At 41.9% G+C, this 17,523-nt stretch overlaps 3 protein-coding genes across 3 annotated transcripts in view; 1 reads left to right on the top strand and 2 right to left on the bottom strand.

The window, feature by feature from the left end:
* The window catches only part of TNFRSF12A (TNF receptor superfamily member 12A), a 10,045-nt gene extending 6,123 nt beyond the window's left edge, over positions 1-3,922 (top strand). Inside the window, exons 2-5 of the mRNA XM_072417185.1 lie at positions 1,604-1,705; positions 2,008-2,145; positions 2,617-2,671; positions 3,477-3,922. Of these exons, the coding sequence (XP_072273286.1) occupies positions 1,604-1,705; positions 2,008-2,145; positions 2,617-2,669 (293 nt within the window). The 3' untranslated portion in view covers positions 2,670-2,671; positions 3,477-3,922. The remainder of the gene's footprint in view (positions 1-1,603; positions 1,706-2,007; positions 2,146-2,616; positions 2,672-3,476) is intronic.
* Positions 3,923-6,013: 2,091 nt separating this feature from the next.
* LOC140334907 (beta-2-microglobulin-like) lies at positions 6,014-11,805 on the bottom strand. Its single transcript, XM_072417184.1, has 4 exons — positions 11,609-11,805; positions 8,798-9,073; positions 7,971-7,997; positions 6,014-7,164 (listed from the first exon to the last, which is right to left on the bottom strand). Exons 1-3 carry the CDS (start codon positions 11,676-11,678, stop codon positions 7,984-7,986), a joined length of 360 nt encoding a protein of 119 aa, XP_072273285.1. The 5' UTR covers positions 11,679-11,805; the 3' UTR covers positions 6,014-7,164; positions 7,971-7,983.
* A 2,173-nt stretch (positions 11,806-13,978) lies between these two features.
* Positions 13,979-17,523, bottom strand: part of LOC140334906 (beta-2-microglobulin-like) — a 9,467-nt gene continuing 5,922 nt past the window's right edge. Inside the window, exons 2-4 of the mRNA XM_072417183.1 lie at positions 16,987-17,262; positions 16,306-16,332; positions 13,979-14,785 (exon numbers count right to left, since the gene is read on the bottom strand). Coding sequence (XP_072273284.1) covers positions 16,319-16,332; positions 16,987-17,262 — 290 coding nt within the window. The 3' untranslated portion in view covers positions 13,979-14,785; positions 16,306-16,318. The remainder of the gene's footprint in view (positions 14,786-16,305; positions 16,333-16,986; positions 17,263-17,523) is intronic.

Below are 17,523 nucleotides of genomic sequence, written 5' to 3'. Positions count from 1 at the left end.
GACTACCCAGAGACCGCAGGGTATAGAGAGAGACTACCCAGAGACCACAGGGCACAGAGGGAAAGACTACCCAGAGATCACAGGGTATAGAGAGAGACTACCCAGAGACCACTGGGCACATAGAGAGACTACCCAGAGACCACAGGGCACAGGGAGACAGATTACCCAGAGACCACAGGGCACAGAGAGAAGAGACATACAGACAGAAAGAGAGAGAGACCACCCAAGACTGCAGCAAAAAGAGAGTGCAGCCAGAACAGGGTGTATAAGAGAACCTGTCACTGGGCTCCTATATCCCTCAGCCCAGCACTGGAGGGGATTTTTCGAGTTTTGCATGGAGTCTCTGGGTCTGTACACCCGCTGGGCCCATTATGAGGAGTAGCGGGGTCACCCTATAATTGAATAGCTGAATTCTCACCCTGTCCCAGGTCAGTGGACCTCTGACCCGTAGGTGGTCATGTGACTCTTGGCAGCTGGGGCAGCACCGTATGAGATAACCTGGGACAGTGCTGACCCAGCACACCATGTGACCCCAGCCATGTATAAATAGACCCCGGATGAGTTTCCACATGGCTCTGACCAGCGGTGACATCACAAGCCCAGAGCGTTCAGTGACACCACCAAACAAACACATGTGTCACCGATTATATATATACAACATATGGTGACACGCAGCTGCCGAGGGCCATACATGCTTCTTATTTCATGCAGAACTCTTCCCAACACCCCCACAGACAGATTAAGGTTATGGTCACCTCTTTCAGTCAGTCTTCAATCACCTCAAATACCTGGTGATCATTGCAACCAATACAGCAGCCTAAATACAATTTTTGTTTTTAGTGCTTTTGGTTTTTGTTGATCCAGAGGAAGGTAAATAACACACAAAAAAAAAAACACAATATAGCGCCCTCTCCTGGTCATAAATAAACTAAAACTCCCAAACTTCCCCATGTGACCAGGAGACCACCTGAACCCCTGTTGGTGTTTCAAAGTTCAGAGACTGCAGATATTCCTGACTACAATTAATGTCAAGTCCAAGTGCTTCGGGGGCTTTCTGAATTGGTCAATTAGGGGTGGGCTATTGTGACCCCCTCCACTTCCTGTCTATATGCACTCCTTCCTGTGGCTGCACCTCATTGCTCAGGACTGGCTTGCTGATGGTGACAACAGTCATCCAAGGCTGCCCATAATTCATACCTGGAAAGTATCTGATAGGTGACAACACAAGAGTACAATTTGGAGACAGGGACAGAGTGTTGTCACCCTATACAGGAAGTGCCTCAGTAACATCCTTCACGGATTATTGTAAATATTAAAAATATTTAAACGACATATGTTTAGAATATTATTATTTTTGTTATATTATTGTTTTTATATTTTGGTGTCTCACACTCCCCAGAGGCAGCTCTGAGTCGGGGGGGGGAGGGGGTAGGGGGTCACCATGAAATCTTGTGATATCTCTATCATGTTACACGATGGGATTTATCGCCCTCTTTAATAGCTGAGGTCTGAGCTCATCGGTGGCGGTGAGAAGCGATGACGGCAGCGTCAAGCGATGGGAATTTTAGCCGCTCACACTGACGTCTTCCTCGATTTTTTGCAGATCGGGTATGCGATAAGGGATTCCGGTGGAGCAATGATCTGGACAAGTGCAAAGACTGCAACCTGTGCGAGATTTCCAGCAAGGACGACTTCTGCCAGACATGTAAGAGACTGCACGAGATTATATATTATACACAGGGGGCGTGGCCTAGTGTTCAATCCCCTCCCACCATCACCTGTCCACCAATAGTATGCTTCACTCAGCTCTGCATGGACTCCGCCTAGGAGATGCAGCCCAATCACTGCCCAATGAGCTCCCTAGGCTTGGTCATGTGACTCTGATTCGGAGGCGGAGCTGTGACACACAGCAGCATGATAAAGAGCTCAGAATGAACTGGTGTCAGGCTCTTGGTGATAAATTGCATGAACAGGGAAAGTTCTGATTTTTTTTCTCTTTTCTTTCAGGTGATATCAGTGATAAACAAGTAGATTTCCCATTATTGTGGGTCATCATCGCTGTCGCCGCCGCAGCTTTTACCATCACCTTCGTCATTACTCTTACCATATACCTGATCCACTGCCGCCGGAAAAATAAGTTCACCAGTGAGTGTCAAACAGAATCTCAAAGCTGTGATATATTGTGATTGGTAAAGCTGAACTCCGATATGAGAACATATTATACTCAGAGACATTAGTGGTCTCCAATGTGACACCTTGTGCAGGAACTTCTCTTCTCCCTGCAGGGTGCTGGTCTAGTCTCCGCCCCCTCTATAGTTGTCTGTAGGCAGCCTGGAGTGGGTGGAGCTCCCAGGCCCCTCCCACAGCTGGACTCTGCACAGTGATGATGTCACAGTTACTTTTACAAGGTCATATCTATGATGGGTTGTGCAGAAAATATACCCCAAGTGTCATGTGACTGTAATTTTTAACTCTCATTGGGCTGTAAATAACACTTATTTTATAATTGATCCCTACCCTGGTGTGGGAGCTTTAGGGATCGTTCTGATTTGTAGAATCCTCTGTGTCCGGGTTGTCAGTCCCTGTATAATGTATTATGTTCTCTTCTCTCTGCAGCCCCCATAGAGGAGACCGGATCACACTCAGCAGAGGAACTGCTCATACACTGAAGGTGAGATCCATGAATATGGAGGACCAGCCTCGGTGCAATGATCTGCAGGATGTAGTAGACATCAATGCAATGCTCTGCAGAAGAAAATAAACTTAAACTTTTAACTTATAAAATTAGGTACAAGTGCAATACTCTGCAGGATGTAATCTACATTAGGCACCATTCTAATGCTATGCAGAATAGAATGGACATTAGATAACAGCACAATGCTCTGCAGAATTAAATAGACTTTAGGTGTCCGTGCAATGCTCTGCCTGATGTAATAGATATGACACCAGTGCAATGCTCTGCTGAATAGATATTAGGTGTCAGTGCAATGCTCTGCTGAATAGATATTAGGTGTCAGTGCAATGCTCTGCTGAATAGATTTTAGTGTCAGTGCAATGCTCTGCAGAATAGATATTAGGTGTCAGTGCAATGCTCTGCTGGATGTAATAGACATCAGGTACCAGAGCACATTCTGGATATCAGACCCCAGTGCGATACTCTGCAGGCTTGTATTGGCCATTTTACTTCTGTGCTGTTTATATTTTTATCTATTAAACTTAATTTGCAATGCTCTGCAGGCTGGTTTAACCCATTGGATGCTGTGCAATGCTCTGTGAGCTGAGAGTTTAATTATTAACATAACTTTTGTAATTAAATTAACATTTAATAGACATTATAAACTAGTGAAATGCTCTGCAACAAGTATGAGCCAATAGAAACCATTGCAATGTACAGAGTGGCAGGGGGTGCAGGGAGTGCTGTGCATGGCAGGTGAGATGCTCTGCAGAATCCTCACTCTTTATTTTTCTCCTTGCAGATTTCCATTGGTGGAACATCCAATCACCTCTGAACAAGAAGGAAGCTGCTATCCAATCACTGTGTGTATATATATATGTATAGAAGGTGTATATATATCTATATATGTATATATATCATTTCATGCGCTGGACGCACAACGTGTTTTTTTTAACCTTTTCTCGTCACTCGGGAGCCGGGACAAATTGCAGGGCAATGCGTTCCGCTCTTCTCTGGCCAGCAAGGGGTTAATGACGCTTCCTGCCCCCACCGTGAATCTTCAGCTCATTTTCTCAGAGAAAAAAAAAAAAGTGTTTGTTCCCATTCACCAGAATCGGAGCTCACCGACCGCCAGCGATGACGCACCTGCTCACATTCCTCCCAGACCGCCGTCAGGAAGGGCGCCCTCCCCTTGTAGAGCCCTCATGGGCATTGTCAGAAAAATAAATTGTCCATTTTGTTTCTTTACGTTCGTTTGTGTGGAATTATTTATATGGCAGCTTCAAGCTGAGACTTTGCACACAGGTATTGCCATCTGATGAGCTCATTTTTATTTTATTTTTTGAGCCGTGGTTTCATTGTGTTTTTGCTATGTGTGCCTTCCTGCCCTGGATATCTATACTTACCTACTTTTTTGTTCTCTTGTCAAAGGGGTGAGGGGAAATCTCCCCAATGGGGTCACAGATAATAATAAAAACCCAATAAAGGTTCTAATTCTTCACTATTCTATCACAAACTAAAAAGGAGACTTTATTTAATGTACAGTGCTGCTTAATATGTTGGTGCTATATAAATCCTGTTTATTATTATTATTAATAATAATAATAATAATAATTGGATATCTGTTAATCATTTTCTGTTTTTTAATTTTGTTAGTTGTAAATGGAAGTGTTAGAGCGCCCCCTGCTGTCCATTCATGGCAGCACATGTCTACTGTGGGTGCAATACTAAATATGGCCACCAGTTGGTGACAAAGGACTGATTACATTTTATGATACAGAGAGGATTTCACAATATGGTCAGATTGCAGGGGAGGAATGGAGGGTGAATCATGAAAATGAATCATGTGGCATTGGCACAGAACTGCATGATTACTGAATACACAAAGACGCTTAATTCCAGGGATCAGCAGCAAGCGGTATGTTTAATAATCACAATAAAATTTAACATAATTGCATTTGGAATGCAAAAATAACTGTAAAACCAACTTTCTGATAAACCATGGTGAACGTTTCCTGCAGTCCTTTCAGTTTCCTACCACAAGGCCATAAATAAGGGTATGATATGAGATACTAGTCTTCCTTCTAATTCATACACTATTTTTTTCTGGTCACACGACCAGTCACATGACCTTATGATAAAGCATGGGTTACACAGTTTCTGCTGGTGGAGAATCACTTCCCAGTGGCGCTAACTGAACGCTGATTTTCCCTCTGGCAAAGATCACATGACAGATGACACTGTAAGGGGCCCATTGCGGAACAAAAATATAAAAAACTCCTATTGCAGTTATTTTTTAGGCACTTTACTCTTTATTGTTGTTTCTCTCTTTTGCACTTATATGCAGGCCGTGTAGTTCCTAAAACTAACACTCCCCTGAGGAAGCCCATTGAGGCGAAACACGTCGGGGTTACATAAGACTAATACAGTTACCTATTGTAAATAGCTTCATGTCTAGTATATATACTCCAGTGGGGTGATAAGAGAACTAGACTGGATATATGCTTATTGTTATATGTATGATTATGTATGAAAACTATTTTGTATCAATACATAATTAATATTTGCATCAAACTACCTTGGAGCCAGAACCTCTTTCTTTTGTCCTTCTTCCCTATTTATATATAGTTATTTTTTAGGCATTTGATCCTATGGTACAGGTCCATTTTTACAGAACAGTATAAAAAGTTTGAGTTATTATTCTTTTTTTCTATTGGCCATGAATAAAATAGGAACAATAAACCATGCAATTACACGTTCAGCCAGCAGGTGGTGCTCATCTTGGCCAGCTTCCCATTATACACACAATCCATATGGCTGCTGATAAGTTTTATCCCATGAGAACATGAACCCTTTCAGCCAGGTGTTCCCAGGTTTTGGCACCGCCCCCTCGCTAAGCCCAGTGTACCCCGGGCACACACAAGACCAGAAGCTGCAGTCCTGATTAGAAGAACTGTGAAAGTCCTGCTTGATTTTTTATTTTGCAGTTGTTTGATGCTGGGTACAGACAGAAACTCTTCACCCACTGACAATGACAGGGAATGCTGCTTTCTATGGCATAATGCGATCCTGGTGCCAAAGGAAAGGCTGTGCTGCAACCTGGATCTCATCCTGTAGGACCGGTTCTGCAAGATGAGTGGAAGGTGAAGCAAATCTGGAAACAAAACTGCTGACTCGGTGCTCTTTGTTCTTATAAATCATCTCAGGGCCTGTGTGGATGGATGCTTGTGGCCATGACATCATACTTTTGAGATCATTCAACATCAGCGGTGTATTTGACCCACAGATGACCTCTATTTACCCAATTTTTTTCTTTTAGACTTTTGGTAAAACAAACACAAACTCATCAATGCAAAACCTAAATAATTTCTCAAACATGAAAATGTAAAGCACAGCACAGCAGGTGAGCTCCATCCAGTGAACTGCTGATGGTTGTGAAAAATTGTGACATAACACTAGAGGGCAGCAAAGAGCTGCAGTCACAGCTGTGCAGAGACCATACATACAGAATAGGAACAACTCTGGAGCTGTTATCTCATTGAGGGAGATCTTTGAGAGATATAAAGTATTTGGCTATGGTACATATGTTGTCAGTCCCAATCAGGCCAAAGCCTTTGACAGAGTGGACCATGACTACCTATGGGCAGCTTTGCTGAAGAATGGCATCCCAGAGCTCTTAGTTGATTGGTTAAAGACTTCCCCCTCATCAATGGATGGCAAGGCAACACTTTTAGGGTAGAGGCAGAGGTATGACAAGGTTGCCCCTTGAGCCCACATTTGTACGTCTTTGCTATTGATCCTTTTCTGGGTAGGGATCTCCTCTAAGTTTCTGATGGGTCTGCGAAATTTATGCGAAAATTGGTGAAACCATCGGAAAGCCAGGAAATCATTCCAGGAGGATTTCCGCAGCTGCGTTCATAAATACAGCCGTGGGAATCCTCCTGTCAATGAGCGATCCCTGGGCAAGCCATCATTCTGATCTGAAGTGCCTTGGGATCTCTCACTGAGAGAAGGATTCTCACGGCTCTATTCATAAATGCAGCCGCAGTACTCCTCTTCTCAGGGTGTCATGCGGCTTGTGTTTTTTAATTGAACGTGGCCGTGGGAAAAATCAGAGGATTTTTCCCAGGGCTGCATTTATTCATTAGCAGCCAGAAACTCTATCCAAGAACACATACTACAGGGCTGCAACAGCAATCAGGGGAGCAGAGGTGACAGCTCTACTCCCCTGATTGGTCTTGCAGGTCCCAAAAATTCGGTCTCACTAGCCGAATTTACAAAGGCCGTTCTCACCTACATGTTTGGTAAGCGAGAACGGCCCAAATGAATGCGAAATGGAATTTATTAAATTTAAATAATATAAATTATTAAATTAATTATTGTATAGCACAGGCACACTTTATCTAGTCAGGAGTCCAATTTTCACCAATTAAAAAAAAACACCTTGTTTTGAACGTTGCCTTCAAAAAGCCGCTCTTTATTTCTTCTCCCTGTAAGAAAGAAATGAGATGCTTTTATTGCTTATAACTACCGACAAAGCTCTGAATGTTTATTCCTGTGTGTGGTCATTTAATGAAATAATGATGCATTATGAGCTTCTCTTTCGTCTGCACGTCTGGGTGCTTTTGGATATTATTAGTAAGTCAATAATTTACGTTCCAGCAATGCATTGTACAAAATTACAGGAAAATTATCAGGAAAAATACCTGCAGTACCCATTATCAAACTCATTTTTATTCTTTACCTTCATCTGCAAATTGGTGGACACCTGACCATCCCAATTACTTTTGTGGCCACAAACATGTGGACAACGCTCCAATATAATGTTGTTGTTGCAATGATGAGCAGTACAAATATACAAACATTCTGGCTATGTGGTCACAGTTTGGTGAGGACCCTTTCTGTTCCCCCATGACTGTGCCCAGGGTACAAAGCCAGCTCCATATAGACATGGTGGGACAAGTTTTGACCTTGAGTGACTGACCTCAACCCTAATGAGCACCTTTGGGATGAATTGGAATGGTGGGTCAGGTCTTCTCATCCAGCATCAATACCTGATCTAAAAAATGGCAAAATTCCAACAGACCCCACCCAAAATCTTATGGGAAGTCCTCCTAGAAGCCTGTATGGCCATATACTGAGGCCAACTCTATCTTGACAGCCATGATTTCATAATGGGTTGTCAAACAAGCTCATACAGGTGTGATGGTCAGAGGTCCACCGTCATTTGGTTATACGGTGCATCTGTACTCCATTACTATATAATGAAAGAGGACAAATTCCAAGATATATTTACCTCTTCTGTCATTTTACATGGAAGTATCTGGAAAAAAGAACAGAGAAAATGTTCACAGCATTCACCCTGATAATATAATAACACAGGCTGCCTGTATAGACAAGGTAAGATGTTTGGGAGGTTGTGTCTCAAGCCTTCCAAATCAGGCTTGCAGCCATCCTGCCCTCTTAACCCTCACTGTCCCCAGTGACAAGCACTTACCCTCCTCTAGCTCATTCTTGGTGCCCTAGTAGACCTTACTGTCTGGGAGCTCAACCTACCAATCTAAAGTTCAAACCTGAGCAGTAATTTGTGCATTTTAAAAACGACGAGCAGATCTGGAAGTGTTGCAAAAAGAGATGTCAGTTCCATCTCTATAAAATAAACTTATGTTTTCTATTGGCCAGTCACCATTCCCCACTTGGGAAGTCGGAGGGACTAAAGACAATTTGCATTGGGTTGGTAATATGGCCAGTTAAACGGTAGCAGACCACATCCTATCCCATGCATTACCAAAGATTTGCACTAATCCCACCCCCCACCCCCCACCATCCAGCCTGCGAAGCATAAAGTAGTCATCATCTTTAGGAGCCTGCGCTGCTACATACAATGTAACCCCCACCTTCCTGTTCTATATATCTTTATAGAATACCTAATATAGGTTGAGTTACCAAACAGGGACAGGTGAGGATGGATGGATGCCACGTAGGTAGCAGCCACTCTGAGCTGCCTCCTGTATGCCCATGTAAGTACCCAAATCCTAACCATCAGAAATACATAAATGGCATTCTCATAAGACTGACCGGAGCAGACCGATAAATAAAAGGCTGTCCTAGGAGCTAACTTACCAAGCACATAGGACTTGATGTGCCCTTTGCTATGGCTGACATCACAGCTGTACTTCACCCCTTCCTGTGGTGTAAAATTGACAGATGAGGTCATGGAGAAGGCCCAATCATTCATGAAGGTGAGTTCAGATATTTTGCAGTTATCATATTCGATACCATCATGCTTCAGCCTAATGTCAATGTTGGGTGGGTGAAAGTCAGAGCAGTAACAGATCAGAACATTCGGCTCACCAAAATGTATTGGATTCTGGGTGAACACATATACCTTTGGGGGTTCTGGAGGGGAAAGAATAATAAAACAAATTTGTCATGTTTATTCATATTCCCAGTTACTATTCTCAGTATTAAAAGTTATTTCTTCTTTATTTTTTTAGTCAAGATGGTGAAATCCATTCAATAAAGACCTCAGGGCGCAGCCTATCCAAGTGTACTGTAGTCTTCTTCATGGGTAAATAAGGCATCCCCCTGAAAATAAGCCCTAGAGCATATTTTGGCCTTCAAAAAAAAATAAGACAGTGTCTTATCATCGGGGAAACAGGGTACATGCTTTATCATTTCTACTTCCCCTTTTTCTTTTACACCTTGTCTATTTCTATACCTCGTACACTCCTCTCCCTCTGTTACTATTCCCCCTCCTTCTCTCTCTTTCTATTTCTTTCATGTCTACCTTCTATAATTCTCTCTCTCCATTTATTTCTCCTTTCCTTCTATATGTGTTCACTTCTTCTTCTTTCTCGCTCTTCCTATCTCTTACATTCTCTTTTCTTTCCTCCTTCTTTTTCTGTTCTCTCTCTTTTTTTCCTTTATATCTTTATGTTCTTTTATGTCCACAACACATTTCTATGAGTGTTATTTGTGACATATTTGTTTGTTTCTTTCTAGGAAATCCAACTAAAATCAAACAAAACCCATTGTTCCCCTTTTTACTGTGTAAAAGGAAATTATTTATTCAATGGATTAAATGAGATTGTGAAATAAGTAAGTTTAGCAGGTTCTATGAATGGGATGAGACAGAAAATATCTCCCAGGCGCCCTTTCACTGCCATTATATGTCTCAAGTCGTCCAAATTATATTATAAAATCCTCAGAACAAATATTTGACTTTACACAGAGACGCCCCATGTTCCTCCAGTCCAAATTTTGTGTGACACTGTTCAGTGAGAATGCTCTTTCATTGGAACTCTTTGATTATTATTATTATTATTATTAATACCAGGATTTCCTTAGCGCTGTACATGAAATAGGGGTTGCAAATCATAGACACAGACAGCGATACAGGAGGAGGAGAGGAACCGGCCCCGAGGAGCTTACAATCTAGGAGGTGGGGGAAGTAACACACAATAGGAGGTGAGACTATGTTGCAATATGATCATTAATAGGATCATTTTTACCACTTTACAACAAAAAAAAAATTTCTTCTGCTGTTCCAGTAAATTCTCACTAATACAGCGCAACATTATATCACCTCATAGGCTGTAACGAGGTAATGAAATGATGAATGTGCAGATTGAGTGACTGCAGAAACTATGTGAGCATTATTTTGTTACAAAACTTTTGGAACTGGAAACATTGATATCTATATGACTGGGTAATGGAGTGACCCTTGCCTCATGGGAAGCTGGATACCAGCAGCATTCTTGGATTTCATAAAACACCCATCAAAGGTTTGCTGAACAGAGACAATGATTTATGTTCCATGAGTAGATGCCTGACGATCCTTCTCACATTGGTCACCCCCCAGGTGATAATTACTGCCCAAACCTGATTACTATTATTGCAGTCTTACTGATGGGGGGTTGAGATGTAAACAACAAATTCATCTCAGCAGGGGCAGTGATGGACTTTGTAACCTCTTCACTAATGATGGACCAACAATGTGATCTGCCCTGGACTTGTAGATAGGTGAGGTTCAAGAGGTAAAATCCTGGCGTGTGTGGTTTTGGGGGTGAGAATGTCCACATGTTAGATAAAGAGCTGACCCCTATCTTTTATACTAGGGGTCGGCAACCCGCGGCTCAGCTTCCTTGTTGTGGCTCCCTTTAGCCGCTAACAGGAGATCCCGGATAGGGGATCCCCTTCCTCTCTTAGACACTGCAGAGGAGGGGGATCCCCATTCCGGTGTTCTAACGAAAAAATCTACCCATGAAATAAATCTAGCAGGGGGGTGTACAATGGCGTCAATGTTAATAAAGTATCACAGGTGTGTTTGTGTATGAGTGCTGCATGTTCCGCAGCCTTATATCTCTCCCAGTACAAACCTCCATATCTCCAGTATCAGGGTACACAGGGGGCCCCCATAGCTAGCAGTACCCAAATTTCATCTCCCCACCTATAATAACTTTCAAAGTATGGGGTAATAATTATAAAAAATTAAAAAATAAAAATTGAACATCGGGGTTGCTGTTTTAAAAGTAAGAGTGTCTAGAAGCCCGAAATGAAACATACAAATTATGGACCCCTGGGGCGACTTACATAGCAAGGAGGGGCGAACCCCAAATTTATACCTACCTGTCACAAAACTAGAAATGTCATACTACACTAGCCTGTCCCCTCCCCTACTTTGAACTCCAATTTCTCTGGAACGAGGGGAATAAACATTTATTTTACACTTTATAAAACTTTTTACAACCCCCTAACCCCCACAGACAACACTCACTCCTGAAATATATAAATTCTCTATTTAATGTGATCATCCAGATCTCCCAGCAGAAAACTTCCAGCCCTGCTGGACCTGGCATTGGTAGGTATCAGTGCCCCCAAATCTATGACTTCTATACACACAGAAACATATAGCCAGTGCTGGGTACTTACTGTCTTTCCCCAGTACCACCCCGATGGGCAGTGCCAGGACACCGATGTACAGGATCAGTGCAGACTTCATCTTCACTCTCCAACAAAGTGACAACTACTGTGCTCAGCCTGCTGGGTTCCTTATATATATCCCTGAATCTGACCAATCACAGGACAGGATTTAGGTGTGTCATCAGTCTCTATGTCCTGGGACCTGGATGCGCAGGCTACTTCCACAGTATGTGATCCAGTGGGGATCTATAGGGATCTATAGGGATCAGACGCCTGGATGCTTCACTATACTCACCTGTCCATGTATTTATTTTATTATACTCAGATTTCTTTCCTCTGAATGCGTCAACAACATATTTATAGCTACATGGACTGAGCAGGTTATCCACCTTATTTAATCATATAGAATATCATATACAGTATAACATCCTATCCAAGTATCTATCTATCTATCTATCTATTTGTAAGTCCTATTAATAAAATGCTGACAAATATCCAACATCATTGTTAGTAAAGCACATAGTAAATCCATTTTACATGCACAGTTACATTCTGATAGAATATCCTGGACATTTTGTATTCCACATTGAAATAAAGAAGTTTAATACAAATACATAAATATCCCGGAGAAAATACCTCCATCCTCCCTTTTTGCCCAACTCATTACAACAGGTAAAAAGCATAGAGGTTCTCTTGTGTTAAGTACACTGTGGCCAAAACTACAGAGACCCCCGTCCACACTTCATTTCCAGTTGATGGGGTTCATGTACCCTCTACCATTATTATTATACAAAGACATTGTAGACAATTTTACTCCTCCAGCTTTGTGGTCACAGTTTGGTGGAGACCCTTTTCTGTTCCCTGGAGTACAAGCCTCATCCCATGATATTAGGGGTACGCACCATTCATGGGGATCTCCATGGAGGGATGGTGACACCCATTACAGTACTGACCTCAAGGGTAAGTATATTAACCAATCCCCCCTCCAATAATATTTTGGGGAGCAGACCCTCTCTGAAGGGTTCCTGATGGATCACATGGCTACTTCAATGTCCTCAATATTATTCTTTGCTGCAGAGCATTGCACAGAGGCTGTTCCTGCATGTCCATGGATCTCACCTTCAGTATATAAGCAATATCTCAGAGGAGTGGGCTCCGGTCTCCTCTATGGGGGCTGCAGAGAGAACAGAACATAATACAATATACAGGGACTGACAACCCAGACACAGAGGACTCTACAAATCACAGGCTCAATTCACAAATCTCACATCCCAGAATAAGAATAAATTATTTCTAGAAAAAGTTACAGGTAATTTCAGGCCAATTAGATTTGAGAATTACAGTCACATGAGCTTTGGTGCTGACACCCACTGGTGAGATTTTTGACCTCCGTTTGACCTGCATTGAAACAACATGTGTTGCTTTTTTCTTTTAGTAAAGCAAACAAAAGTTCATTATTGTAAAACTTCCCAGAAATGAAAATGTGAAGCACATCACAGCAGGCGAGTTCCCCCTGTGGTTGTCACTATTTGTGGCTGAACACTAGAGGGCAGCAGAGAGCTTCCTTACTAAAAGAAAACTACATGTCCCATGATTCCTTGCATTGTGCATTATTATTGGGCATGGCCACATTTGTAGTCTCAGGTCTCTACATTACAATGAGGTGGCTACAAATGATGACACAGAGCATGAATTGAAGCCACTGACAAGAATATGCAGCTCTCTGCAAAGACTAGACGGGATTTATGGGCACTTATTCAACACATAACAATAGAAAGGAATGTATCAGTAAGACATAAAACAAATATGATTTTGTTTTGAATTTGACTTTAAGGATTGCTTAAGTAGTCTCCTATGCCATCTCAACATGCCAAAAGCTCATTACCTCTAACACCCAAATGAATGTATTTCCTGTATTCAGTCACTGTGACACCATGATAATAAACAGAATACACACACACAATTGTCTCCTATTAAAAATTTTATTGACTAACAATAAGAATTATTTTTTGTATTTAGGGAGGTGTTTGCAATTGTTAACCCCAAGCCCCCCCCCCCCCCCCCCCAGCATCAAAACATCAAAAAATACATTACAACTTTCCCCGAAGCCCATCAATTCAACACAAGCCAATGAAAGCGCCAGAGAAGGAAAACGTCCAGAAAATGTGACTGTATGATATGCAATGTGTATATAGAAGCACTGCAATTATAAAGCACTTTGATCACATGACCAAACCTCATTATCATTACAGAAAGAAATAAGATGCGCACCGTGCTTATAACTACCCGCTAAGGTCTGAATGTTTATTCCTGTGTGTGGTCATTTCATGAAATAATGATGCAATTGGAGCTTTTTTCCCTTTTGTCTGCACTGGGTGCTTTTGGTTATTGTTAGGTCAATAACTCACATTGCAGGCGACACAAGTAGAATGTTCCAGCAATGCATTATACACAATTACATATGCTGGTGCTTAACAATCACTGTTACAGTACGCACCATGTTTGTTCTATTCTCAAAAATTAAAGTCTAACTCAGCCTCAGCCCCAAGGAACTCTGCAGTCTGGAACACTGAGGACATCTTGTGGTGGAGAAGTGGTATTACATCAGCATTTGTGTTTTATTAGTTCCTGATAGTCCTTACTTTTAGGAAAGAAAGTTTGCCTGGAATAAGGCTTCAATCACTGGTAATTTTTACATAAAAACTACTATACATCACCCATGTTGATGTAAAAAAATCATACAATGCCACATGGTGTTGATACAGACACATGTTGTTAATATTCCTTTTCACGCCTAGGATGTCAGTACATTCTGTCTATGTCATGATGTATAGATGGGGATGTATGGGAGCGGAAAAACTAAAATGGCTGCACATTATTGCAGTAGTTATAAGCACAGGAACGCTGAAACATCTGCAGATAGGAAGGGGACTCCAATTTTTCTGCAGCCCCCCTGGAAGCTGGTCATGTGACCAGTGCTATAAATTACGTAATATATTCTTCACACAATAACATCAGATTGATACATTATAAAAGAAGCGGAGCAAGGTGGAATCAGCGAAAGGCTATTAATGAACACAGTGGATTTATCACTCGACCCTCGGATGGAGCTAGGATTGCAGTTCACGCCAAAAGGTGTCAACGCTGGCTTAAAATTCGTTGGAATGCTTTTTTCTGCGCAATCATCTGTGAGATTAAAAAGAGAAGACGTGAATGTATGTTTACGAGGATATAGGCAGACCTGACACAGGTGATCCATTACAGGTACGCTACAATGGAAGATATTAGGAAAGTCATTTCTAATGGTTCATTCTATATGCTTGCTTCCTTGAATGCCGCTTCCAGGTATAGGGAGCGTGTGATCCATGTCATGTGATAGTGGCTGGGCTTGAGTGGCCAATCACCAGGCTTGAACACTGGCGGTGGGGCAGTGATGTCATAGGAGAGCTCCAACAATGGAAATCAGGAAAAGGGGGAGGGTGGTAAAAGGGAACTTGGATATGAACACTAATTAGTAGAGGGAGTGCCCAGCCTAAATTATGTATATTCTTGTTGGAAGGGGGTAGGGTAAGGACAAGACAGAAGGCTTTTAAAATGGCACTTTCTTTAAAAAAGTATACAAAACTTTATTATAGTATTATAAAACAAAACAATATAAACCCAGATAAAGAATATTCAATTGTGAATAAACACAATTACAAATACATTTGAGGGTAAAGTCCAGTAACAATTATAAAAATAGTGTAAGGCCTGAACAATAAAACTACAGCATGGGGAAGGAAGAAGCTAGCATGGTTGAGTAATTATTCTTTCTTCGGTGGGGGCGATTCATTAGGAAACAATGTGATTGTCCTGATGGTGAAGATTATCTTTAAAGCCCGCCCCATGTTAAAATGTGAATGAATAGTTTTATATATTTTCCAAAAACTTTGCACTGTAAAGACCAAATACATGACTCAATTTAAATATTTTCAATGCATGTTCACATACAGTAAAGGTCTGCCAAGTGAACCTTTCATTCCACGGACCATACAAGTAATTGAGGGAACGCCCTATATTATTCCTAATACCCATGTGATAGTTGATAGAAGATGTGATTTGCCAAAACTGCAGGAAAATAACTGCAGTACCGACTATCAACCACCAGGTGGCACCCTACTTTTCATTCTTTAGCTTCTTCCATAAATTGGTGGACACCTGACCTTCCCAGTTTCCCATGTGGCCAAAAACATGTGGACAACCCTCCAATTTTATGGTGTTGCTTTTGCAATGATTAGTACAAATATTAAAATATGCAAACCATGTGGTCACAGTTTGGTGAGGGCCCTTTTCTGTTCCCCCATGACTGTGCCCGGGGCACAATGCCAGCTCCATATAGACATGGTGGGACCAGTTTGGACCTTGAGTGACTGACCTCAACCCTAATGAGCCCCTTTGGGATGAATTGGAATGGTGAACCAACCTGACCTCAAAAATTACCACAAATTCCAACAGATGCCCCCCAAAATCTTGTGGGAAGTCTTCCTAGAAGCCTGTATGGTCATAAACAGGGGCCAACTCTATCTTGACAGCCATGATTTTAGAATGGTTTGTCCAACAAGCTCATACAGGTGTGATGGTCAGAGGTCCACTATCATTTGGTTATACGGTGTATCTGTACTCCATTACTATATAATGAAAGAGGACGAATTCCAAGATATATTTACCTCTTCTGTCATTTTACATGGAAGTATCTGGAAAAAAAGAACAGAGAAAATGTTATAAGTTTACATCACGCACCCTGATAATATAATAACACAGGCAGCCTTGTTGTTTTAGGGGGTTGTGGCTCAAGCCGTCCAAATCTGTCTGGAAGCTATCCCGAACCCTTCAACCCCTCATTATCCCCAGTGACAAGCACTTACCCTCCTCTAACTATCCCAGTTCTGGAGACATTGTACCCCCACCCCCTAATATTCTATGGATCTATCTAGATAACTGGATCGTAAGCTCTCCTGTGTCACTGTCTGTCATTTGCAACTCCTATTTAATGAACAGTAATATATTGACGCTATACAAATCCTGTTTAATTCTAATAATATTTGCCAGAGTACATTACAAAAATGTTCCTAGGGACAGAACCCACACTCATGCTTACCTGTCCTTATTAATTCTGAATAAATCCCTATCGCCAAGTATAGGTTGAATCGCCAAACAGGAACAGGTGGGGATGGGTGGAGATTTCATTACATCACCCATAGGGTAGCATTCACCCTGAGCTGCGTCCTTAATGCCTATGAAGGTACCCCACTCCTAACCATCATCTTTATAAGGAATATGTAAATGACATTCACATGACTGGCTGGAGCTGAGCATTTATTTAAAAGCTGTGCCAGGAGATAACTTACCCAGCACATAAGACTTCATGGGCCCTTCATTGTGGCTGACATCACAGCTGTACTTCACCCCTTCCTTTGGTGTAAATGGGACAGATGCAGTCTGGTAGTAGGCCCAGTCCTCCTTGAAGGTCATGTCAGTCTTTTGGCAATTTTCGTATTCGATACGATCATGCTTCAGCTTAATGTCAATGCGAGGTGGGTGAAAGTCAGTGCAGTGACAGATCAGCTCATTTGGCTCTCCAAACTTCATTGGATAGCGGGTGTACACATATACCCTCGGGGGTTCTGGAGAGGAAAGAATAATAAAAGGATTTTCTGTCTATTCATATTCTCATTTACTATGCTCAATGCTGAAAGTTATTTTTTATTTATTTTTTTAGTAAAGATGGCAAAATCCATTCACTAGAGACCGGCGACATCGCTGAGAATGCAGCCTATCCAACCACTAGAGACCGGCGACATCGCTGAGAATGCAGCCTATCCAATCACTAGAGACCGGTGACATCACTGAGAATGCAGCCTATCCAATCACTAGAGACCGGTGAC

This window comes from Pyxicephalus adspersus, chromosome 7, assembly GCF_032062135.1.
Source record: "Pyxicephalus adspersus chromosome 7, UCB_Pads_2.0, whole genome shotgun sequence".
NCBI lineage: Eukaryota > Metazoa > Chordata > Amphibia > Anura > Pyxicephalidae > Pyxicephalus > Pyxicephalus adspersus.
The sequence above is the reverse complement of the archived record's forward strand: the minus strand, read 5'-3'. Positions and strand labels throughout refer to the sequence as shown.